This window comes from Dermacentor andersoni, chromosome 1 (genome assembly GCF_023375885.2).
Source record: "Dermacentor andersoni chromosome 1, qqDerAnde1_hic_scaffold, whole genome shotgun sequence".
NCBI classification, from domain to species: Eukaryota; Metazoa; Arthropoda; class Arachnida; order Ixodida; family Ixodidae; genus Dermacentor; species Dermacentor andersoni.
In genome coordinates, this window is record NC_092814.1 from 117,845,781 (window position 1) to 117,872,292 (window position 26,512).

General features: G+C 43.0%; 1 protein-coding gene across 2 annotated transcripts in view; it reads left to right on the top strand.

Annotated features, from left to right (window-relative positions):
• The window catches only part of LOC126543883 (sulfhydryl oxidase 1-like), a 102,636-nt gene that overhangs the window by 9,114 nt on the left and 67,010 nt on the right, over positions 1 to 26,512 (top strand). For both annotated transcript variants that reach the window (XM_050191015.3, XM_055061940.2), the window contains exons 2-3: positions 218 to 312; positions 19,502 to 19,662. In XM_050191015.3, the coding sequence (XP_050046972.1) occupies positions 218 to 312; positions 19,502 to 19,662 (256 nt within the window). The remainder of the gene's footprint in view (positions 1 to 217; positions 313 to 19,501; positions 19,663 to 26,512) is intronic.

A 26,512-nucleotide genomic window follows, 5' to 3' on the forward strand; every position in this document is an offset into this window, starting at 1 on the left:
CCACTGCTTTTTACACGCAATTGTGAATTCCCTTCTGTCTGCAGTGCAATAATATTTGGCTCACATGTTCACTGGAGTCTCGTTAACAGATTGGGAACATTCTTTTACTATATTCAAAAAGTGTTTCAGGGCCCATTTTAAAGAGGGAAAGTTCATTGTTTGGCCTTTTTATGTATTTTATGTGTGTAGTGATCTTTTTTTATTATTATTATTACAGGTTGGAAGGCTGTTATAAGTCTCGCAGTCGTTGACTGCGTAGATAATATGCAGCTCTGTCGCACATATGGAATCAATTCTTACCCTACTATCAAAGTGAGTAATTTTACTAGCATTAGAGGACATGAGAGGGAAAGTTGGCATCCAACTTAGAGTTGTACGAAACTATAAAGGAACGCAATATGGGTTTCTCAGAAAGAATGCTTCAGAGGCGAACAAAAACTTGTGATGGTCTGGGAATCAATGTCTGCGTTAGTGCTTTCCAAGGCAGTTGCTCTATCAACTGAAGGAACCATGAGACTAGCAGATGGTAGAGTGAGAGTGAAATTGGCAATCCTTTTGCTGCTTTTCAGTGGATGCCTACTGTCCTTTTGATGAAACTTGCTCCACCTGGAGAACTTCTGCAGAACTAATTTGCTTTGCAAGTGTTCATTTGTGCAGTTTTATTTTAACTGAAGAAATACTTATTTTCAGTCCAGTGGTATTGCATGCTAGAGCACTGCACAGACCGATTTTTTCCTGGCCCGAGCCCATAATGATCCCTAAAGTGCCGTGCATGGCCTGCTCATGCCCACCCTGGTAGTTTCATACCTCGCCTGTATTTGGCCAGGGCCCATAAGGTTCGGGTCCATCTCTGCTTGGCACAGCCTGGCTTGACCAGGCCTCGTTTGGCCTAACCTGGTTCGGCCGATTAGCCCTTGAGCCTAAATGTAGCATGGTCCAGTTCTCGGTTATTGTGGAGATACCAGCCACACAAACTATTTTCTAGAGAAACATTTGACTGCATCAGGTTTTCTACTTGAGTTATTGCTCATAAATAAACATAGCATGGTCAAGTTCTCGGTTATTGCAAAAATACCAGCCGCACACAGACTATTTGCTACTGACAGATTTCACTGGCATCATGTTTCCCCGCTGGAGTTGTTGGTCATAAATAAACAACTAAACAAACGAAAAAAAATTCACTGGCGATTACGATACTCCCTGATGCGAAATTTGAGTGTAGCTCTATAAGTGTTTTCATTTCGCAATATATTTAGGCAAAGAATTGGAGAGAGACATGTAGCAGGGTCGGCAAACTTCGAAAATTTGATGTGCAGGTCAAGCGCGTCGGCTTTTTACATGACTCGTCGAAGGTTCCAGTATAATCGCTGGTGCCGCTTGGCTTCCAGAAAGTACTACACAATTTCTGTCGGACATACAGTCAGATTACAAAACAATCTCAAACCATGACAACCAAAACAAGCGCGAACGAGACCAAACCAAGAAAACCAAACAAGCGCGAACGAGAGCTGATGCGAGCAGATGATAGTACGAAACAAGCGATCCGGCTGAGACCAGATACAAGCACACATCGAGCAGGCAGGCGGCTCCACATGAAACCAGTTTCTTGTGTGAACGTCACTGAAGCGGCCACTCTCATTAGTATCCGCCGTTCGTGGCTTGCATCTTTCATCTGCCGCTCCGCATTCGCTCTTTCATCTTTTGCTGTTGTGCTCATTCGCTTAGTTAACGTCACCGCCACTGCTAGCTGCAGGAACGGGCCATTAAGACCTACGCTCTAAAAAGCTTTATGCTCTACTCATTATGCTAATGCTTTAAAATGTGATATGAACATCTGTACTGTATTTGCCAAAATTTCACACCACTTGAATCGTAACCGCTTATAGTGCACGACCAGCTATAACACGTCTTTTCTGCCTCCGTTTACCCTTCCATAGAACGGCACACATGTGCATAGCACTTATAGTGCAGCTGTGCCAGACAAAATACGGGTTATAACACAGCTTTCATGGGAAAATCCCGCAGACAAGTGCGGTAGTGATCACGCTTCTTAACGAGTTGTGCTGGCCAATGGGAGGGGACAGTGAAAAGGACAATGTGGAGGAGGAGACGTGAAGAAAGTGAACAAGGAATGGGAAAAAAGAGAAAAAAGCCACAGTGACAGCGTGTTGTGCTAACATCTTCCAAGTGGCATTAGTTGCGGTTGCACAGGAGTTGCCTAGGCAATGGAGGTGGCCGCTTGTCAGCAGCGGGTGCTCCTCACCAAATGCGTTTGCATTGGCCGTCTTCAATATGGTATCCTGGACATTCCTGGAATGCCCAAGGCACTGTATATGCAACCCTCATTGGCTGAAAGCACCACCTTGGGCAGTCTGGGACTGTCAGGGACGGATAATCAAAGAGGCCCTTTGTTGCTCATTGGCTCATCAGTTTGTGTGCGGAAAGTAAATACAGTTTCTTACCACTTCAAAACCGCAGAAAAGCTGTTCCCTGAATTTTGCTCTGTGCTGTGCTTTACTGAAATTATTTGCAGCGGGTTTGAGCAGAGTCACCGCTTCGCGGACTCTGGCTGAACCACGATAGTGTGGCCGTGTCACGTCGTCTGCTGGCCACTACTTGTTTATCTTATATATATGTGCACATACGGTGCACATATCCTTTAAAGTCTGTTTGTTACATGGCTATTGCACAGTCGTAAATGGTTGTATGCATTTTTTTGACGATGTAGAGACCCATTTGCTTTGCGCTGTAGTCTTTATGCTGTGATAAAGTCAGTGACTGCACGTATCAAGCTCGCAATGTGTGATCGTTGTGCCTTCCATTCATTCCTGTCACACAAATTTTATGTTCGCATTTTGATTCAAGCACATCCTAAAAAACATTTGGTGTCATTTTAAATAAATGAAGTGGTCACTGCAACACCTGAACACAGCGCTTTAGCAGTTTCTTGTAGCACTGTGTTGATCATTCTGCAATATCTGTGATGCCACTAATCATCAACAAGGTGGTGTGAAATCGCTGAGCAGTAGGAAAGAAAATCTTAGGCCCTCATGTGATGTCACAGGATACAATTGACCTTAAAGGGCCCCTCACCAGGCCCCATAGCAAATTTTGGTTATATGCTGGAAGTTGTTACATGTCCTCTAGGGAGTGTTCTGCCACAAAAATGTTTCAAATTGGCTCATTAATAGCCGAGATAGAAATATTTCAGTCCCACGAACCCATGATTTCAGCAGGAGGGCTCCACTGCCAAGCAATACACTCTCTCCGCTCGCCCCGTCTAGCCTCCATAAACGAAATTCCTTCCCTGTGTTCTCCCATACCGGACCTCGAGGATCGTGTGATGCATACGTCACAGTCCCCGCCTTCATTTTTTTTTTTCTCCTCACTTTGTTTTCTTTCCGGCGCTGTGCACTTTTGCTGACAGCGTTGCGAGTGAGCTGTTTCGTTTGCGCAGCGCACGATTTTGTGCAATGTGCGCAAGGACACATGGCTAGTGGTATTATTCAGTGCTACACGTATACTGAGGCAGAACAAACGGATCACAGAGCATGATCGTGCACTGGAACGCGGTAGAAACTGGCATAGTTTAGGTACTTGCGCACGTGACTGCACAACCGTGGGAACAAGCAGACGAAGTGGAAGTACATCTCTCTTGCATCGGTGTGAAGTAAAACATGCAGACATTCTGTTTGTGTGTTTTATTATGTCTCTAAACTTCAATTCATCAATTCAAGCAACAGATCATGCAAATAACAGATGTTGCCTTGAATAATTATCGAAGTCATATGTCACCTTCAGTGACATCACACTGCAGACACGAGCACGTAGGCGCAGGGACATTCAATTCGTCAATTCAAGCAACAGATCACGCAAATAACAGATGTTGCCTTGAATAATAATCGAAATCATATGTCACCTCGAGCGACGGCACACTGCGGACACGAGCACGTAGGCGCAGGGACACGAGGATGTCACCATCCGGCTTGGAGCGCGGTCGCCGCGAAGGAAAAAGAAAACACCATTCGGATTGAAATTTTAGACCTTGCCACGGCGCGTAGTGATGTAATTCTTTGCAAACACGATCGTTAGCATGCATTGTATGCTCTGCGCTTGTCAGCTCAAAATGGTTAGACCTGATGAGGGCCCCTTTAAGCATATAATTGCATGACTGTGGTTGAGACTGTGCTCAGTGGCTACGTGGACATCCCTGACTGTTTTTGAGGTGCCCTCCTATTATGTGCCTCACAAGTGAATTTCACACCTTGGTACTTTTATTATCTGCTTACAGCATTACAAGAGGATCACATGTAGCATTGCAGTCACTAGACACAGGACGTTGTAAAACCGAGTTTCTGGTTGTTGGTGTAATGAGCTCTTTACCGTGCTGCTTTTAACTTGACGAAAGGCAGTAGCCATGATTTTCACACATAAAGAACACAACGCATTAAGCTTGGCTTTTAAAGTAATTTAAAATTATTTGCATCATTCTCATGCTCGTAATCATGCAAAAGCACCCTTGGGCTAAATTGGTATGCTTTTACTGTTACTGTGAAAAAAATATGAAGATTAAAAAAAACGCGTGTGAAACCACATAGCAATCCTGTCACTGCACTGTTGCTCATAGTGCTGTATCTTGTTTAACTAAACTTAATAACTATCTCGTATTTGTCAGAGAATCGAAGAAAAAGTAGAAGGTAGTTATGTTTGTGTACAAGCAGTGAAGTAGAGTCGAAAAAAATGTAGCAGATCCAATGAGTTGAAATCTATATAGTACATTGAAGCTTTGTGGGAGTGCATACAGAATTAAAACATGAGTTTGTTTGTTGAATGTCTGCACAAAGTGACACGGAAGGCTTTATTCAGGCATTGTAGAGAGGCTAATGCAGTGCCATTGCAGATGCGTGAAGGCGAGCTTTCTGGTTCTTTTTTGTTTTTTGTTTTCCCTGCACGACCGGCGGCAGTGTTGCCACAGTTATGCGAAGGCAAGCTCCATCTGGTGGTCGTACAAGAAACCCAGCGGTGCGTGTCGTCCGCTGTGATTGGTTGGCCTATTTGGTTAGCGAAAAGCCAGGCCACAGCACGCGCAATCACAAAACCCAGTGAGGTTCGCAAGGAAAAGCTTTGCTTTTAATGACTAGCTCCTTTAACTTCACTGTACAGGAATACAGGCATTTTTTATAACCAATGCAAGACTAGCAGAAAGTTGAGTTGCACAACAGCAGTGCCAACAGAATAGGCTGAACGCAAGCCGGACACCAACAAAAATCACCATAGATGTACCGGAACAGAAACTGTGTTTTTCACTCTTTCATGTGGAGTAGGAATGTTCCATGCGTTTCGTGCAAAAATGTGGGTTCGAAGTGCAATATATCATGAGTTCACTGCAGTCAGCGTGTTTCATTACCAAACAATCAACCCAAATCACTCACAGCAAAGCGCTGCCTGCCGTGTACATTTCAATGCGTGCTGCCGACCGCCCATCCACACTACTGTGGGGACGGTGCTGCTACCTATAGGCCTATCTCGCAGCCCTTACCTATTCAGAAATTCGAGGCTGTCAAGGCTGTGGGTGCTTTTTGCATTCACCTATCATGATGGGCGTCGTCGTGAAGTGCCAATATTACATGTGCCACCTTGACTCCACTATCAGTTTAAGTTGCGTTTTGCAAAATTACTTTGGAGCTTTCAGGCTCCATATGCACGCACACAAACTTGGTAGGCGTTTGGAATAGTGTCGTGACTGATTGGCTGCGAACCCAAATTACAGTTTAAGTGCACTGCCCTTGGTTCAGCCTGTGAGCGTGATTTCACGCCCAATCTCTATTTCATTGTGCATGGCTATGAACATATCAAGGGTGAGCTTCCTTCAATAGCATGCCAACCGGCACCCCCGTCAGGTAGGCCTAATTAGCGCTGCCTTGCTGGTAGTCTGCAACCAAAGTTTCGGTTTGGTGCCAAGTCAACAAACTGCTTCGCAGTGACTGCATATGGACGGCACATGGAAAGCACAGAAATTACCTTGGCAACGAAAGTTAGGGCTTGGGCGGCACATGTAGCACTTGAATGGCAGCAAGTCATTGGTTCATGGTCACCATGTTTTTGACATCACGCCTGTGGATCAGTCTTGAAAATCAAACGAGGCACCGCACATTGTGTGGAATTTCGGTAGCTGTTCTACACATTGGTTCTAGTGAGTTGGAGGCAATGCCGTGCGGAAGTCCAACTGATCCAGCAGGTTTAAAAAAAATTAGGTGTCTGAAAAATTTCTCACTGACGTACTTTTCTCTATAGCTTTATTTTTTCCTGTGTTCATTTGCTTCGTGCTATGACTGCAGGTCCTCGATCATTAACCTTTCAATGTTCCTAAATTTAAACAGATGTGGACATCCCGGTTTCAAGCTTTGATTTTTGTAGTGCATGGCTGCTTGGTCTACATGTTTTGCATGCGTGCAGCCTTTGAAAAATGTTTTATTTTTATATAGTGCGGTATTGCTTTTAATGCAGATGTCACAACTCTGGTGACCTACATTATAAGTGGTCTACACTGCAGTTATACAGTGATATATGTATTGCAAAGGCATATGTGACTCCTCTTGTACACATTGCTGGCCGTGTCATCTTACTTTTGAATTTCATTTCATTTCATTTATTGAAGCCTTAAAGGCCCGGAGGCATTACATAAGGTGGGGGCAAACAATGTATGTGGAACTCTTTATCATGAAAAAAAAAAAACGGAAGAAAAGTTACACGATGATTAGAAAAGGAAACAATGCTCAGGAAGGAACCGAGCAAGTGGCACTATCATCAAGATCACTCTGTAAAAAAAAAATACATACTATGAATGAGAATGAATCACTAACAATTAATTACTTAACAGGGGTCAAGTAACAAGTGCATTTTTAACAAAACATTCTAGGTGAGGTGGATTGTTAGTTTCTCATGAAACGTCGTGTGGTCGGCGGAAGAAACAATACGGTCTGGAAGAGTTTTCCATAGCGCTATTGCATTTGTAAAAAAAGAATCCTTCATTGGAGACGTGCGGCACTGAATGTGCGCGATTGGACAGCGGTGGTTGAGGCGGGGTGAGATTCTAGGTGGGGATTGTAGTCGAGGGTGTCTGGCTATTGGGTGATAGTAGAAAGAGTGAAGCATGCAGAGACGCGAGATGATACAACGTGATTGGAGACTGGGAAGATCGAGTGTGCATTTTAGTTCAGTTATACTGGTTTTACTTGAGTAGTTTGACATGATGAAGCGTGCAGCACGATTCTCAATGACTTCTAATTCGTAGGTGAGATATGCTTGTGAGGGGTGCCGATAGATGAAGCGTACTCCAGTTTCGGCCGAACGTATGTCTGATATGCAAGTTTTTTAATAGAGGGCGATGCAGATTTCAGATTGTGACGCAAAAAAACCAAGTGTGCGCAAGGCGTTTGCGCATATTGTTTCAATGTGAGTAACCCATGATAATGACGCTGTCAAGTGAACACCTAGATACTTATAGCAGTCTGTTCATGGTATTTTAGTTGAGCTTATATGGTACTCGTAATTTTGGATGCTGCGTTATGGGAAAAGGACATACATTGGCACTTATTAAGGTTAAGAGGCATGAACCATTTTTCACACCATGAAACAATAGTCTATGTCTTTTTGTAGGTCAATGGAATCACCAGGGTTATGGATGGCGTTGTAGATGACGCAGTTGTATCGTGTTTTATAAAGACATGCGCATCATGTTCAACTCAGCATTAGTGCGCATGCCCACTAACGATAGAATCAACTAACATGCCCTCGTAAAGCTATCTTAAACGTGTTCCCTCTCCTACCCACAACGTATAAATAGTTGAGCAAATAAAGCAACGGGGTTCTATGTGGACTGACACTTGGCTCGATCGTATTCTTTGCGCGAATGGCATGAAACATGGTGTCAGAAGTGCATGGCCACCCGTGATGGAATTCTTAAGGCCTCTTGAACCGTTACGCCCGAGCGGCAACCTTGCCAAACAATGGAAGCTTTTTAAGCAAAAATTGGAGCTTTTCCTAGCAGCCTCGGTGCCAAGAGACAAGCCTCGGGATGATAGCACGAAGGCTGCCCTACTGCTCAGTTTGGGAGGCGAAGATGTGTTGGAAATCTACAACAACTTCACTTTCACTGAAGACGCCGAAAGAATGGACTATGCGACCGTCATCAAGAAATTAGATGAGTACAGCGAAGCACAGGTGAAGGAAATACATGAGCGGTACCTATTTCGACAACGAGTCCAAGCAGAAGGTGAGCCCTTTGAACCATTCGCAAGGGACCTGAGGCACCTGGCGAAATCATGCAACTTCGGTGAAATGGAAAATTCAATGATCTGTGACCAAATTGTATTTGGAACGAGCGACGACAAAGTGCGCCAGAAGCTGCTAAAGGACAAGGAATTGACAGTGGCGAAAGCTGAGCAGGTGTGCAAATCCGCCGAGTTGTCAGATGCACAAAATCAACTTTGGACACGTGAACAGTGCCAAGTTGACCGTATCCAAGCAAGGCCAAAGGAAACTGTTGCATCCGCTGTATTTAAATGCAGTAGGTGTGGTCTGGAGCACGGCTCGAGGAATTGTCCGGCGTTTGGACGCACCTGTAGATGATGCGGAGGCAAGAACCATTTTGCTGTGCAATGCAAGAGCAACAGGCAAGTGGCAGAAGTCAATGCTGACGAAGACTTCACGGTTCTCGACGTATCGGTAGATACGGTCGAAAGCCATCGTGACTGGGTAGCAGAAGCATTAGTCGGCAGCAAGCACATCAACTTGAAAGTGGACACCGGTGCACAAGCCAACCTTCTGCCATATGGTATGTACCGCGCACTACAGCCCGCAGCACAAATAAGAGAAAGTAATTCAGTGCTACGCTCCTATGGGGGAGGAATCGTCAAGCACTTCAGGGTAACCAGATTGAAGGTCACAGTCGGCAAGACGGCGACTGAAGTCGACTTCTTCCTTGTAAAGAAGGGGCACGCGATTATTGGTCTCGAAGCAAGTGAGCGCCTGGGGCTCTTCGTCAGGTCGGTTGATGCAATGTCGACAAAAGGAACTACAGAGTTCATGCAGGAATACGACGACGTCTTCACCGGCACTGGATGCCTTCAGCGGCTGCACAAAATGGTGTTGTGACAAGACGCCGTACTGACGGTCCAGATGGCTAGACGAGTACCCCTGGCGCTGCTGAAACCACTGCGGGCTGAACTCGACCGGATGCTCAAGGCAGGCATCATTGCCAAGGTGGAAGAGCCAACAGACTGGGTAAGTCCGTTAGTTACCGTCAAGAAGAAGGACTGTCAGCTACGTATATGCATGGATCCTAGGAAAATTAATGAAGGTCTCTAGTGGGAGCACTTACAAATGCCTCGTCGCGATGACGTAGAAGCCGAGCTTGCGAGAGCGCGATATTTTTCACGACTAGACGCCAAATCTGGATTTCATCAAATACCTTTACATGAAGAAACATCCAGGATCTGCACGTTTTCGACCCCATTTGGGCGCTATTGTTTCCTCAGGCTTCCTTTCGGCATAGAATCAGCATTCCAAGTATTTCAAAGGTACATGAACGAGATCTTTGACGGGATTCCTGGTGTATGTGTGTACGTCGACGACATCGTAGTATGGGGCTCTTCAAGAAAAGAGCACGACGAAAGGCTACGAGCAGTCCTTCAGTCCGCGCGTAAGGCGGGATTAACATTTAATGCTTCAAAATGTGAAATTAGTGTGCCAGAAATTTCTTTTCTTGGCGATGTCATTTCCGAAAACTGCATACGGCCAAGCCCTGATTCCGTCGAATCACTTCTACATATACCGCCACTGAGGGACAAGAAAGGAGTTCATAAAATGCTAGGTGTCGTCAACTATTTCGCTAAGTTTGTACCGGCACTCACAGAAAAAACTAAGTTACTCCGAGACCTGATAAGAAAAGACAGTGTTTTCGATTGGACGGACAACCATGCCACAGAATGGAACCATATCTGTGCAACTTTAAGCAGCTAGCCAGTTCTGGCTATCTTCGACCCGATGCGTGACACTAAAATAGCTTCGAATGCATCGCAAAATGGCATCGGCTCAGCATTGCTACAGCGTTACGGGGACGCTTGAAAACCTGTTGCGTATGCTTCGCGAGTACTCACCGACACCCAAAACCGATATTCACAGATTGAGAAGGAGGCGTTGGCTGTAGTATACGGGTGCGAGAAATTTCACCATTTTGTGTATGGACGCACGGTCATCCTCGAAACAGACCATTGCCCCCTGATCAATATTTCGCAAAAGGCAATTGCTGACATGCCACCGAGACTGCAGCGCTTCTTTCTGCGTTTACTAAAATACAATTTCACTCTGCACTTTGTTCCAGGAAAGCAGTTCATGTTGACAGACCTGCTGTTGCGTGTCTGTGTAGCAAAACCGCAAAAGGATGAAGCAGAAGAAGACATCGAGATTCACGCCGTAGGTGTTGTACCATCACTTGTAAGCGATGCCACGTTAGAGCGCCTATCAAAAGAAACGCGAAATTACAGCTACTTGCATACTGTCGTCACGTGCCTTCAGAAGAACCAACCTGTGCAGGGACAGCTTAAGCATTTCGAAAGTGAACTGTCAACAGTAAGCGGGGTGCTACTAAAAGGGTGCAAGGTCGTGGTGCCAACCAGCATGCGCCAAGAAATGTTGAGAAGAATCCATGAAGGCCACATGGGACTAAATAAGTGCAAAGAATGTGCGCATCGTTTGGTTTTCTAGCCCGGTATGAACACTGATGTCGAAAATCTGATTAAAAAATGCTCAGTATGCCAGAAGCACGCTTACAAGCAACACAGCGAACCCCTTCTTATCCGCCCAGTGCCTGCGCATGCCTGGTGTAGGATTGGTGTTGACATCTTCCAGTACGCTGGGAAATCGTATCTTTGTGCGTATGATGCATTGTCTAATTTTCCCAAGGTTGAGCAGTTGCAGGACACGTCAGCAGCCAGTGTGATTGATAAACTAAGCGCAATATTTGCTAGACACAGCATACCAAAAAAAGTGTGCACTGACAATGGACTGCAGTTCTCCAGCCGTGAGTTTCTGCTCTTCTCGGAAAGATACAATTTCCAGCATGTCACTTCAAGCCCGCGGTTTCCACGCTCAAATGGCTTGGCCGAGAAAGGGGTTCAGGTGGTTAAAAGAATCGTTAAAAAAACAACCGAAGGAAGAGAGGACTTCTGGCTTGGATTGCTCAGTTACAGGTCATGTCCTCTGGAAGACGGCAGATCGCCGGGTGAACTGCTATTTGGTCGACGGCTTCGAATGCCATTGCCGGATTTTGCTTAAGTACCCAGCACATCTGTGCGGAAGCATCGACAGACGGAACAGCCGAGACGCTCCCTGGCTCCTCTGCGGAAAGGACAAGTCGTGCGAGTGCGCGGAGACCGATAAGATACCAAAGCCAGAGTGATGCGAGCGGAGCAACCAAGGTCCTACCGTGTAGAGACAGAAGACAGCAAAATGCTGCGTCGGAACTGGCAGCACCTTCTTGCGACAGCCGAACCATTCAGCATGGAGTCATCCACCGGAGATTCCACGGACGACGGAAGCGACGACGGCATTGTAAACCAACATATGTCGTCAAACGGAGGTGCACCGGTGATATTGAGACAAGTCCGCTTTTGAGGAGATAAACACAGCAATGAAGATCACCACAGCGCCTCCAATACGGCAGCAATTATTTTCACTTTCGTGTTTGTACAAAAAAGAGGATGTATCGTGTTTTATAAAGACATGCGCATCATGTCCAACTCGGCATTAGTGCGCATGCCCACTAACGATGGAATCAATGAACGTGCCCTCGAAAGCTATCTTAAATGTGTTCCCTCTCCTACCCACAACGTATAAATAGTTGAGCAAATAAAGCAACGGGGTTCTGTGTTGACTGACACTTGGCTCGATCGTATTCTTGGTGCGAACGGCACGAAACAGCAGTCATCAGCAAAAGGTCGAAGTCTGGTGTTTGTGTTAGATGGCAGGTCATTGATATAGATTAAATATAACAGGGGGGCTAAGCCTGCTCCCTGGAGGACACCGGATGTAACATCAGAAAGGTGTGAGTCACGAGAGTTAGTGGATGTGTATTGTACGCACCCTTTTAAGAAATGTTCAGTCCAGGTAATCCGTGATGGCGGGATTCTAAGAGTAGATAATTTGGCAAGTAGGTGATTGTGGGGGACACGGTCGAAGGCCTTCGAAAAGTCTAAGAAGATGGCGTCAATTTGTAGGTGATCATCCATGTGTTACAACATTTCATCGGTGAATTCAGAGAGCTGAGTTTCGCTGGATAATAGTTTTCTAATACCATGCTGGTATGAGCAGAAGTTAATTGATTCAAGGTAGTTCATTACATTGTTTGCTATGGTATGTTACAGCAGTTTAGACGGGATACTGGTTAGAGAAATTGGACGATAGTTACATGCTTTTGTTCGATCACTAGACTTATGGACGGGAATGACTTGAGGCTTTTTCCAATTGTGGGGAACTTCATCAGTACTGATTGATTGTTGGAAAAGTAAGCTAAGTATTGCACTTGACAGGGAAATGATGTTTTTAAGTAATTTGCTGCTGATTTGATCGCAACCAGCCGAGGAGGATAATTTTAGAGCGTGTATTAACCCTGCTATACCATCAGCGTTAATCTGGATATCAGGCATTGTGGTCGGCAAGTGGTGTGGTAATTCGGTAGAATTAAAGTTTAGCAGTGGAAAATACTGATGTGAAGAAGTTGTTAAGGGCTGTAGCACATTTTTCAGTTTCAATTAGTATGTTGTCGTCGTCTGATAGCTGGAGCTGAGTTTGGCGCTTAGGCGGGGAGATAATCTGAAATAATTTACGAGGGTTAGATTGAAGAATTGATAAGAGGTCAGTTGAAAAAAATTTGTTTTTGGAAGCTTTCAATTCCTTAATGTATTTTTTGGCACTTAGTTCGTACCTATCCCAAGCTCTGCGATTATTAGTTAACTTTGCTTTCCGATAATGGCATTTTTTCGTATTAAGTAGACGTTTTAGCGTTTCATAAGCCACTGCTTATTTTTGTCGGTATTTTAAGGATAGTAGGAATATATATGTTTTTAAGTTTAGCATCGTGTTTTTACATAATTCCCAATTGGCGTTGACCGAGTGAGCAGAGTATGACTGTCGAAGATCTTCGTAGAAGAGTGCAAGTTCGCGCTTAAATGCGTCGAAGTTAGCTTTCTTGTAATCAGTGTTTAATTTTCGCATGGGGGCTTTCTTTTTTAAAGCAATAAAATGCCGATATGAAGGAAGTACGCTGTGGTCGCTAAAGCCAGAGAGTGAAGTCACATTTTTTTATGTTTTCCGGGCTAGATGTTAACAAGAGATCCAGGGTGTTGTCGCCCCTAGTTGGGCATGTTATTGCTTTATGGAGGTTAAAATCCAGAGTTAATTCAAGAAACTGTTTGGGTTCACTATAGGATGTTTTATTGGGTACTGAAAGTAGCGGCCAATTGATGCTGGGATGATTAAAACCTCCAAAAAGGAAGATAGGTGCAGTGGGCATATTATTAAAATTTGTTCTAAAGAAAGGCATAAGAAATCGCAAAATTAGGGGTTACTATCTGGTGGACGGTAACAGATTCCAAACACTATTTTGCCAATTGTACTGTGCAGGCTTACCCATGTTAGTTTGATGTTGTCGTCGTGATTTATCAGTGGTGATGGTAAGCTTTCTCTAACGGCAATTAGTACACCTCCTCGCCTAACATGCCGATCGCGTCGATAAACTGCAAAGTTAGGGTAGGATGGAACTACTTTGTGGTCGCTGACGTCCTTATTTAACCACGTTTCCATTAGTAAAATCATATCGCCTGTGGTGTCGTCTATGAAGTTTTCGAGTTCATGTTTTCGAATTATACTGCAGATGTTAGTGAAAGCCACACTAATGTTAAAAAATGAATTGGGGCGGTTTTTGAATGAAGCAGGCACGGAATTTCTTGTTCGTCACTGGGGCTGGTCAAATAAGGTATCACTTGGAGCTGGCAGTTCATTGCTGTTAGGTGTTGTGGTGTGTTCAATGATGCTATCGGATACAGCATCATAAAAATAGCATTTGCTGCCTACACACAGCTTGCCCAGGCTGAGCTTAAACGCGCATTTTTGGGGCTTGATAAATTTTAACAATTTTGAGCGTACAAAGCGCGTACTTGGGACAAAATTTTCTCTGGCAGCAAAACATGTATCTTTTAGCTTACGCCCATAAGCCAATATGTTTTCTTTCGTCTTGAAGTGGGCCAGTTTTACTACTATAGGGCGTTATTTTGTTTCGGAGAATCTTCCAAGGTGATGTGCACACTCAGTATTGCTGGTGTTCAATGTTAAACCAAGACTATTCTTGCATAGGCCTAGAATTTTGTTCTCTGAATCACTCCAAGGTTCTTTATCGGAAACGTCAATGCCAAAGAAAAGAAGGTTGGCTTGCCGCATACGGTTGTTGGTGTCAATGTTCGCGGCTTTCAGGGTAGTGATGTCATGCTGTAGTCGGCCGATAATGTTAACAGTGGTTGAGGTGGTTGGTTCTTTGTGGCATAAATCTAAGATGTTCGAGGGGCTCGTAATTTCAGCTAAAAGTTTGTCTTGTGCAGTTTGGGTTGATTTAATTTGCTCAAGCTCTACACGAATTGCGGCTTGAACACTCTCTAGTCGTTTGATAGCGTCGAGGATAGGCAGAAGTTCAGCACTAGGGGATGGGCTGGGGTTAACCTCAACATCACCGGATAATAACATAATTTCACAACACAGCAAATCGAAGGCAAATGCATCGCGTCACAACAGCACCACACCGCGACACTTCAATTCGTAGGGGCATGACACCGCCACTCTACATCTATTATCACATCTGGGTTTCTTAGAATGAGCTAGGAATGGGCTAGAATCCCAAATTACCATTGAATGCACAGTGATAGAGCTTGAGCCACTAAATTTAACATGAATGTAAGTTTATATACACTGGCCTATTGGTTTTCAGAGTGTAATAATACACAGCTGCTAGAAGCTCTTTTAGCCTTGTTAAATATTAATTGGTGGCATGTAAGAATAACACATGTGAAATCATATTGTCACATGGTATAAGTAACTTTTATAGTTTCATTCAGCTTCACTTTAATGGCATAAGCTTTTTCAGTCTACAATTTCAATATCCATGTTTCATAATATGGCTAAATTTCATAATATGAGTAAATAATCTGTCTACTTTTGTTTCATCATGTAAAGTGTTAGAGGCATGCTAAAGAGAAAAATTATTTCTTCTGTATTAGTGAATTGCCCTTCTACAATACCGCAAACACCACTCTCACCTCGAGAAACGGTGCAAAAAATGAAAGATGAATGGCGACACCGTCTAGAAGTTCCCACGACAGCATCTGCTAGGGCCTAGTTAATTCTTTAGCAATAAAGATAGACTACTTTGTGTTCTAAAGGAGCCAGACTGAATATAACAAGCTTCAGAAGCTTTTACTGAGCCAATGCGGCCAAAATATGAAAAAGTACTTTGAAATTTGAGAAGTCGCACTAATGTTCTGGTGTTGGGGTTTCGGCATGAAATTAAACATCTGGAACCTTGACTTTCATTTTCTCTTCTAATAATCAACCTGTTATTGTGAAATTATTGACAACAGGGTTTTCAAAGACTATGTTATCAGTCTAAACTGATTTAGTGTCTCTCCTTAATGTCCCATTAAACATAGTACATTCACAGCAGAGACAACACAATTTATCTTCTTCTTTCCATCAAATTGAGATATGATGCTTTTTTGTTCATGTCAATTTTTATGCAGTAACAGAAAAACAAATACAAGGCAATAAACATGAAGGCTATGGCTTTTAACGTGAATGAACATCATTACAAAGAAAAATGCATTGAGAAATTAGAGTCAGAACTTTGAACAAATGGGAGATAAGGTTAGACTTTGGGGTTTTACGTGTCAAAACTACAATCTGATTATGAGGCACAGACACTGCAAGGGGGAACTCCAGATTAATTTCGACCACTTGGGGTTCTTTAACTTGCACCGACTGCGTGGTACATGGGCGTTTTTGCATTTAGCCCTTATCGAAATGCGGCCGCAGTGGCCGGGACTTGATCCCACAACATTGTGCTTAGCAGCATAACACCAAAGCCAATAAGCAACCACGGCAAGTTGAAAGAATAGGACGAAGATATGTACCAATTAGCCTGCATCAGTTCTCTCGAGATATTAAAGTTTTCTGCATTTGGTTTCATTTTCCACATCTTTAGATGTTCACTTAGGCTCCCTTCTAAAATTTAATGTGCATGTCAACTGCTTAACCCTATCAGTATTTTTTTTTTTCGGAGGTGATCCAGCATTGGAGCTTTTCTCGGATATTATAAAACAAACACAGCGGTTTATTTTCGGTTATGCACAAGGAAGAAAATCACATAGATAATGGCAAATGCTCCCTTAGTATTGTTCTCATGTACCTATCTGAGGTGAGTGACAAAAAAGTGAAATGTGCCAGTATGTCAGTCACACTGAAAGGGTTAAGAAAAGAAGTCTGCCTGCGGCATCAGAGGGCTTTTAAAGGCTACACACTACTTTTAACAGCATACTCTCCTGACATTGTATTATGCCTTCATTTATAGCCATTTAAGTTATTGTCAGCTCATGGGGTCTTTATTGGAATGCACCATGTAACCACGCAAACAACAAAGGACAAAGAAGGAAACACACAGGACAGGCGCGGAACTGCAACTGAGATTTACTCCAGGAAATCCCACATTTATACATGTATCATAATCACACTTGCTAATAATCAGACAACCATCACTCGACGTTGGCATGCGGGCGTGAGTGGCATAAATTTGCATGTAAATATTTGAACTCTTTATCACTCAGTCACACTGAAGAGCTGCTTACGCAGCTGCCAGATTGCATTTTTATACAGTAAGCTTCGTAGATTTCTCGGCTCAGTTGTGACGCAAACATCTTCAAGACTTAAGTGTCGCAGAACCTAGGCGTGCAGTTACGACAGTGGCGACAATGGTCAGCCAATTTGCCACCCCCTGCCAATCCTTCTACCCCTGTGCGGTGCTCCCGCAGTCTGACGTTTAGACACGGTCCCGTCTGCCCTATGTAGCTGTTGCCACAAGAGAGGGGTATTTGGTACACTACCCCTATTCTGCATGGGACAAACCTGTCAACGTGCTTGATACCACATTCATTTCCTTTTTTCTTTCCCTGCAACATGTTGCACCTGCCTGCCAGTTTCTTGGCCGCCGTGAAAACTACCGGTACTTCACATTTTTCAGCCACCTTTTTGAGGCGGTGAGAGATTTGGTGGTAGTACGGGATGGCAACAGGTCTATGGCGTTGCGGCTCTACGCTTGGGCGGAGCTCTGATGGACCCCGCGCTTCCTTGTCAAGGGTTTCTAGCACCGAGGTGACCAGCATAGAGCCGCAACTTCGTAGACCTGTTGCCATCCCGTACTACCGCTAAATCTCTCACCGCCTCAAAAAGGTGGCTGAATAATGTGCACTACCAGTGGTTTTCACGGCGCCCAAGAAACTGGCGGGCAGGTGCAACTTGGTGTAGGGAAAGAAAAAAAGAAATGAATGTGGTATCAAGCACGTTGAAAGGTTCGTCCCATGCAGAATAGGGGTAGTGTACCAGATACCCCTCTCTTGCGGCAACAGCTACATAGGGCAGACGGGACGGTGTCTAAACGTCAGACTGCGGGAGCACCGCGCAGGGGTCGAAGGATTGGCAGGGGGTGGCAAATTGGCTGACCATTGTCGTCACTGTCGTAATTGCACGCCTAGGTTCCACGACACTAAAGTCTTGAAGATGTTTGCGTCACAACTGAGCCGAGAAATCTATGATGCTTACTGTATAAAAATGCAATCTGGCAGCTGCGTAAGCAGCTCTTCAGTGTGACTGAGTGATAAAGAGTTCAAATATTTCATGCAAATTTATGCCACTCACGCCCGCATGCCAACGTCGAGTGATGGTTGTCTGATGATTAGCAAGTGTGATTATGATACATGTATAAATGGGGGATTTCCCGGAGTAAATCTCAGTTGAAGTTCCGCGCCTGTCCTGTGTATTTCCTTCTTTGTCCTTTGTTGTTTGCGTGGTTACATGATGCATTCCAATATCGACCACCAGCTAGCTCGCCTATCCCTGTTAAATCATGTGATCTCACATGCCCTTGCCATATAGCTCCATTGCAGCATATCCTTAATAACACTGTTTGTATAATTCCTTCAGCTCCTTATAATGTTAATGTTACCGTCATCTTCATTGATATAAACCTCCTATCACAAATAAAATTATCTGGTGCAACCGTAGTGTCATTATCTACTGCCTACTTAAAAATCCACTTTTAAATTACGTCATTTGCAGAAATGGTCTTGCTAATGCCAACACTACTAGATTTTCTTTGCAGAATAATCTTTTACTCCCAAAATCACACAGCAATTATGGCAAATGAACTGTTGGTTTTGCTGGGGTTGAAATTTTGAATAGTTTACTGGCTAATGTAATATCGTCAACATTATCATCCTACTATGTTCACTTAGAGTTGATGTTGCAGCATTGTAAACTGTATCTCTACTACAATGTGTTTTTTTTCCTAATATTAATTACACTTTTTGTGTAAAGATGTAAAGTTTTACTGCTTCAACATTGCAGAACTTGTGTAAACATTCTTTGTTTATGTTTAATCGTAATTGAAGAATTTTTATTATTGTATGCTTATGGGGGCAACTAAGAACAAGAGTCACTGCAGTTTCCGAGTGTGTAACCGTTCTGTATAAAGTATCCTATATGTAATTACACTAATAAAACAATAAAATCGAATCTAAATCCCCTACACCAATATTGTACCTACGTACCCATCTGTTCACCTATGCACTTACATTTTCCGTGAGGTTCACCAGAAGCCCTGCTGTGAACCTCACATGTAGTGGGCTGCAATCCCTCACGGTCTGTTTTTTTCCTTCCCTTCCTTTTTTTTTTCTTTTATGCCATTGAGGCACTGGTGCTGCCATTGATGGGTAGTGTCGCGGACAGTTTCCACAAATGCGAAAGTGGACATTGCATTTGAGCAGTGGCGTAGCTAGGTCGTCTGGCACCCGGGGCCCATAGGTCTTCCCCCCCCCCCCCGGGAAGGGTCGAAAAAGGCGAAGATATCAACAATTTCCGTGTGTCTTCAGATGTATATGACACCCCCCCACTGGCCCCTTGCACCCGGGGCCCACGCCCCCCCCCCCCCCCCCCCCTCCTTTGCTACTCCAATGCATTTGAGTTTAAATGGAGACTAAGTGACGCGTGAGGTGCTTTGTTATGGTTTTCCATATTGCTTGCTGTGGTACTACTTGTTCCCTGTAAATGTACTGTATGTAGTCTTTGTAAATACATTTCTGCCTTTCCTATAACAATGTTTTGTCCTCTAATTGGACCTACATTGCAGTTTTTTCGAGCACGTTCAACTTTTCAAGATCGAGGTGTTGAAGTAGAGACCCACCGCTATCCCGAACAGTTGCGACACCAGGCGATTGACCTTGTGGACAGCAAGGATGCCTACCGAGGGCGGTGGCCTGCAAGCTGGCCTTCATTTGATGCCTTTCAGGGGTTAGTACCTCCCTCTCAGCTGGAGCTTCTCGGAGAAAAATGTTTTATTTTTTAATTTTTCTGTTAATTCCATTATTATTTTTCATCACCTACCTGGGCAGACAGGTACAGAGAAAATGCAATGTCCTTGTGTGCATGCGAGAACTTAACTATTGTGTGTGTGTACATGCGTGCATGCACACACTAAGAAAAAAGTTTGTTTTCTTATACAAAGTGTACAGCAGAAGAATGTAGTGTGAAAGATGGATACAAGGTTCTATGTCATTTCCATCTTTGATCACACCAATCAATAGACAACTATAAAAGCAGCTCAGAGTTGAGAAGTAAAGAGGTTCTCCCTCCTTTCCATTATAAAAAAGTAAAGTTTTACATATAATGAGGAAGTTTTCACATTATGTAATTGCCTTTTAAAAAATGCAGATTTTGGGACAAAGAGTTATGGCAGCGCTTAAGTTATCATCTGGTGCGTGTAATCGTTTTGACAAAGTGGGATGTATAAATATCTTCCATTTTAAAAACGTGTGCATGGCAGAAACCACATTTCAGATTAGTAAATGAGTAATGCATGAAAAAGGTGTTATGGGAAATATGTGAAATACTGTAATATTTGCACTGCATTTAGGGGACACATATATTAAAATTGGTGCTAGCACTCACTGGCTTCAATTCGACTTTAAATGTTTAAGAATAATAAAATTTGAACTAGCAAAATTTTATGAATCGGATAACTTGTTCGTTTTTATTACACAATTTCTATCTTCCAGTAATGCAGATTATCTCTTGTGGCAAAAAAGTTGCCCGTCTATCTCCATTGCACTGTTTTGAAAAATGTTTAATTTTTGCTAAAGGACCATATTACATATATGTTATCATGTTTTGAAGATAAGTAAGATTTGTGCAAACTAAATGCTTGTACAGTGTTGAATTGTTTATGCATGTGCAGTGATGAATGTTACCTTGCTAAATTTGTTTTTTGTGACCTGTGTATTCGATGAGTGAGTTAATTAAGCAAAGCTACTTTGCTGTTATTATTTCTCAATGTTTGTTTACTAAAAACAATAAATTAGAGAATGAGCATTGTATTGTATGTCATTACCTTTATGGATACAAGGAGTAAAATATTGCAGAAATTATAAACTTTAACGAGGCTCACGTGGGCATTACAAGTCATGATTTAAGAGGGGACGCTGCACTTGAAAGCCATCATTCTCATTTATAGATAATCTTAGCCAGATTTGTGCACCTTGTGTATTTTGAGTGCTCATTGCAAAAATGTAATATTTTTGTCCTACGACAAGTATTGCCTGATATACCATAGAAACTGGGTTTTTTTTGTTTGGAGAAAAATTAGCACCTAGATAAAAAAAAATCTGAACACAGTGGTTAGGATATAAAATAATCTGGAATGTCTAAGGTGTGCACTAAGGTATAAACCAATGTCTTAAGGAAATTTGAACTAGAGTAGAGAGCCCATCAACATTGCCTGAAAAAAATTACATCTTGACATCTGAAACAAATGACTCGTTAAAAAAAAAATTGCTGAAGAACATATTACTCTAAAATTGGCCTTAGCGTACAGTCCATGCATTTATCTTTTAGATAAAAAAATAATAATTCTTATGATAGCTTAAATAGAACAGAAGCTATTTTCTCTCCTAACTTGCAAGTGTGTCAAATTGTTGTTTTGATAAATCAAGGAAAAACATTTCAAAGCATCTTTATCAGGACATAACTTATAAATTCTTATGGAAATGAAGGGTCTCAGAATCTTGTAGATTTAATCTTATGGATACTAAGGGTTTTGGGGACATGAAAATTACAACACCAAAAGACGACCTTTGGGCCAATTTTTAGTCTTTAAAGGGGCCCTGAATCACTTTTTATTTAAGTGTAAAAATGAATTTGAAGGCAAAATTGGCTGTTTCAGAAATAATTTGCCACAAAAAGTACTTCAATGTGTTCAGCAGAAGTGGAGTTATTGGCAATAAAACATGCCCTTCACCGTGCTTCCACGCCTTCTTCAATATCTTGCACTGCAAAGGCTATGGCGGAGCAGGATGTGCCCACAACGCTCTTGAACTCCACCATTGAACTCCACCATGGTGTGCAGTTCAAATTTGATTTTGGATGTTAACGTAGACGCCACTGCCGATTTTGGTGCCTACAATGCACCAAACGTAAGCCAAATGCAGTTATCCTCAGCGAGCCACAGTGTGCTTAGCCAGTGGACTCGTCGCGGCACCCCGTGGCGGCCACGGTATCTACATTACGTAGCAGACCGCAGCCACATGCAACTGTAGTGTGTTTGCTATGTGCACAATGGGGCTTGAGTGCATGCTCGTGCCCATACGCTCAAGTCTGACCATGCTACTTGGTGTGGACCGGCTTTGCCCTTCACCAGCTTGACCAACGAATAGTAGCGACATCCAACTTGCGCATTTTGAAGCGCTATCAATAAGTCTGCCAAGGCGTCTAACCAGGAGCGGCCTGGAGTCGTCGCATGGAGGCAAGCATTTGTGTCGTCTGGCCTTAAGTTTCGCATACTTCGAGGCTAGTTGAGAATTCAAAACTAGTCGAAATTAGTGAGACCCAATGGCTATGACACTTTGATAAACAGGGTGGCCAAAGTTTAATTCCTACATGGGCAGTCAAGGCCATAGCTGAGTGTAAGCAGATGATAGTCGACTTCTTCTGGAAGTACGTAACTATTAGCGGAATTCTAAAGTAATTTTTGCTTACATCAGCCTGTTTATTAAACTTCATCAATAAATATACACAGTAACAGTAGCAAGAACTGCACTAATTCAAACGCACTTCTTGATTGATGTCAGCTATTGTCCAATAGCAGCCACATATGGGAATCTGCTAAAAACGAAATAAGGCGTTCGGAAAAAAGTGAGGAGCAGTCTTTTTTTTTCTGAAAATAGAGCATTTGAGAGAAAGGTGACTTCGTGCTTTGCTTGCAAGCTGTATGCACCACACACAAATGCAAAACTTGGTTGAGATGTTCACAGCAGCGTATGCTGTCCACAGACTGTTTTTTCACCAAGCCCGGTAGGTGGTTCAGTTTAAGTATAGCCTGCCGCGCGAGTAGCAACAAAAACATTTTTGACTTTTTTTTTTTATTGAACAGCTGTCAACCTGCTAATAAAGGTATGGAGCTTTGATTCCTTGTGGATGACAATAATAATTAATTACATCGTATTTTAATGTGACCTATTAAAAACACATGACAAGTGCATCACAGCTCTGGGCTGGGATGAAGTCCTGACAAGAAATCCTGCTTTAAACAAGACTTCTTGTTACATCATGGAAATTGAAGGTGATGGTCATGTGTCATAAACCACTGGCCAGCTAAGTCAATGAACTCAGAGCAGTGGTGGCAGTGGTCGCAAGGCACACAAGACTGCGGTGCCCAGAACTGGACACCTGCTGTCACATTAGCCATTCTTTCCACTTTTGTTTTGCTGCATTGGATGCAGGGCAAGCCTGGTCCTCTGCTGCTGCAACTTCCAGCACTGAAAGGAGCATTGACACATATTTTTTTAGGTTGTAGAAACTCTTTGACATCTATCGTGCATGTAAAAGGATGGCACTTACTAATTATGAAGGTTGGAGTTAATTCGATGCCAAAGTTGTCTTGAAATGCCAGCCCTGGCATCATAAACATCATTGTTACGTTACGACACAGAACAAAAGTTGCTGATGTCAGGTAGAAATAAGACTAGGTATTATGGATGTTTGTAAAAAACTAAACAAGAGTGCTGCACACATTTTTCTGCTACACTTGTGTGTAGCAGTCAGTGATCACCGGAATGAAGTGAGCCAGTGTATTGTGACGTCATGATGCATACACTTCATGGATACTAAAACTAAAACACGAAATTTTACACTGACAGCTCCAAAACACAAGAATAGGTAGGTGTCAGAATAATAACGAAAAATTGGCAAAATAGCATTTGGATAAATAATTTTTCTTCAGTGTTTACCGCCGAAGTTATTGCGAAATTACCACCAACAAGCAGATGAATGCCATCATATATACTGATTCGTTGAGTGCACTCAGAGCTCTAAACCTTAACTCAGCTTCTGAACCCCTGCTTGGCGATATCCTAAACATGGTAGCTTATAATAAACACGGGAGAACCATACGATTCTGCTGGGTCCCAAGCCATGTTGGGATACCAGGGAATGAAGCAGCAGATAGATGCACGTTCATGGCAGCGTACAAAGGCATAACACAAACAACACTTCCATACAGAGATAGTATCCGAGCGATTCATAAGGCCCTGGCACCAAAGTGGCAACTAGAATGCGACTCTTGCATAAATAACAAGTTACACACAATAAAACCCCTGCTTAGCGAGTGGAAGTCGTGCAGTCACCAGCAACGCTTCTATGAGGTGATCCTATGTAGACTCCGAATCGGGCATACACACCTGACACACAATTTCCTACTTCAAAACGAAAACCCACCAACTTGTGAGAAGTGCCATGAACCGTTCACAGTAATGCACATTATTATGACATGTCCACATATTGAAACACAGAGACGGAAACTTTTACAGAATCTCTGTAACTTACACATACCTTTACACCCCGCCTCAATACTCTGAGATGAACCGCTAGTGCCCTTCACTGACTTGTTCAGTTTTCTAGAAGAAACCGTTTTTTTAATACAAACTCTAAAGTAACGCAGCTTTCGCTGCTTTAACATTTCATTTCTGAATATCTTGTGGCTGGCGCAGCATGGCCTTAGTCGCTTTTGCGCCATTAAACCTGAATTAACTAACAAAACATTTTGATCTGGGTTTTTCTGCTTTAATAAGCAGCTAATGGCATGACCCAGTAATCACGGCATGAAACCTCATTTACTTCAGAGCGTGACAGCTGATTATTTGGAATCTTGTTTGTAGCAACCAGTCCAAGTTTTGGTTTCAGAGAGCAATTATCTCCACTTCAAAATGTTGTGTCAGTACTCCTTTAATGCGATTAGCATAGAAGCAATGTAGCGACACACTATTGCCACCGCAGAGACGTATTATTATATGTCAGAATTCTAATCGCATTAGTACGTTCAGCTTTGATGCAGTCATTGTTTGGCTAGTGTCTGCTGCACTAGGTTGGCGGGACTGTGCACTAGCAGTGTGTGATGCCACATGACCACCACTTCTGATCTACATTATGTGATAAGGAGTCCTGCTTCAAGTTCTAAACTTTGCTGCACTTGGAACGTGTTTTCAGTTGGTTACATTAAATGATGACATAGTGATTGTTGCACACTAGAAGAATGGAGGCGTGCCCCGTAGCATGATTATGGCTGTAGATTTAGGACTTTAACCCTCACAATTCAATTTAAAGTTATCTGTCCTCCTTTAAAGAAAATAGAAGTTTCTAGTGCATTAATAAACTTTATTTTTGATGGTTTTAAATTGAAGCTGCAAACTTCTGTGTGAACATAAAGAAAGAAAAAGAAGGTTTCTGTTCTTAGTCATTAAAAGTAATCAGTATGCTTCACCTGAAGTATTCTCATTTTAAATGGATAAATTTACAAGGAGCACATGGTACTATGGCCTTTGAAGAAAAGAGAAGATGCTAGTATATTGGGCATATAATCCTCTAGCTTGTCTACAATTGTGAATGAATGAATGTGTAGTGTTTAGTGGTGCAAGGTTTAGTGGTATGGCCAGTCTACAATTGTGGTCATATCATTGCTTCAATTTTTACAGCATGTGTGTGTGTTCTAAAGCACATTGTGGTGTTGTTTAAGAAAAGATTGTTTTTCTTTATAATTATGCTTTGTGCTTGACATTTCTTCAAGTATTACTGTGAGTCTTGGTAATGCAATCCCCAAAATTTATGTGGGTTCTTTAGTCAGTGACAGCTCGAGAATGAAACAGCAAATGCCTCACAGAGGAAATACTATTTACAAATGCACCAGTAAACCACCTTGTCTGATTTCTCTCTTTTCCTACTTTTCTCACCCCCCCCACTGCCCCGCTCAGCCACTGCTGTGTCATGAACACTGGAGTGGGGTGGTTATCTTCCTGAGATACAAACAATACACCTGTCTATAAAAAGGATTAGTGTCACCCATTATGGTGCACCCCTGAAGTTGTACACCAGGACATTCTCTGGACACTAGGCGAGGTCAATTGTCCCATTCCTAACTCCATTTCATAGTCCTATGTGTGCATTTGTCCCTGCGCTTGCCTCCCCACTCTTGCCGATCATGTTTGTTCACGTGCTTAGTGCGTTTCTGCCATTGCCCCTTTGCTTGCCTATGTGGCCTGTAAAGGAGCTATTCTCTGGAAGAGTGGAATTATTGGAGGCAGGCGGCAGCACACTTTTGTGGGAGGATCTTCTCATGCATTCTTGACCTGTCGCTGACTATAGTGCGCGATCATTAGCCAGCATTGTTGCCACTGCAGTGTATGATGATGCCAATTAGGTTTGGCTGCACAAGCATTAGAGGCAGAATTTGCTGCTAAATACCAGTGCTCCTTAGCTGCCCCTTTAAGTGTGCACTTGTGTTGTGTCTTGCGGAGTCGTAGATACAGGATCAAATTTTACTCTATTCATATTGAGGACATATTCCTGGTGTTCACTCATTTTTCAGACTTGTAGCTTTCCAAGTTGCATGGCCTATAAGCATGTGTCTCTTCAGCTGCTAAGAGTAACAGTATTACAATGCCGGAATGAAGCTGGAAAGGGAAAGAACAGACTAGAAGGCATATATGTGTTTGAATACTCACCATTATGTGCATCACTGGCTTGATTTCATTGCGAAGGCTTGTTGTGGCGGTACTATAGCACATTAAGCCGCTGGCTGCTCAGCACTGCTGTACTA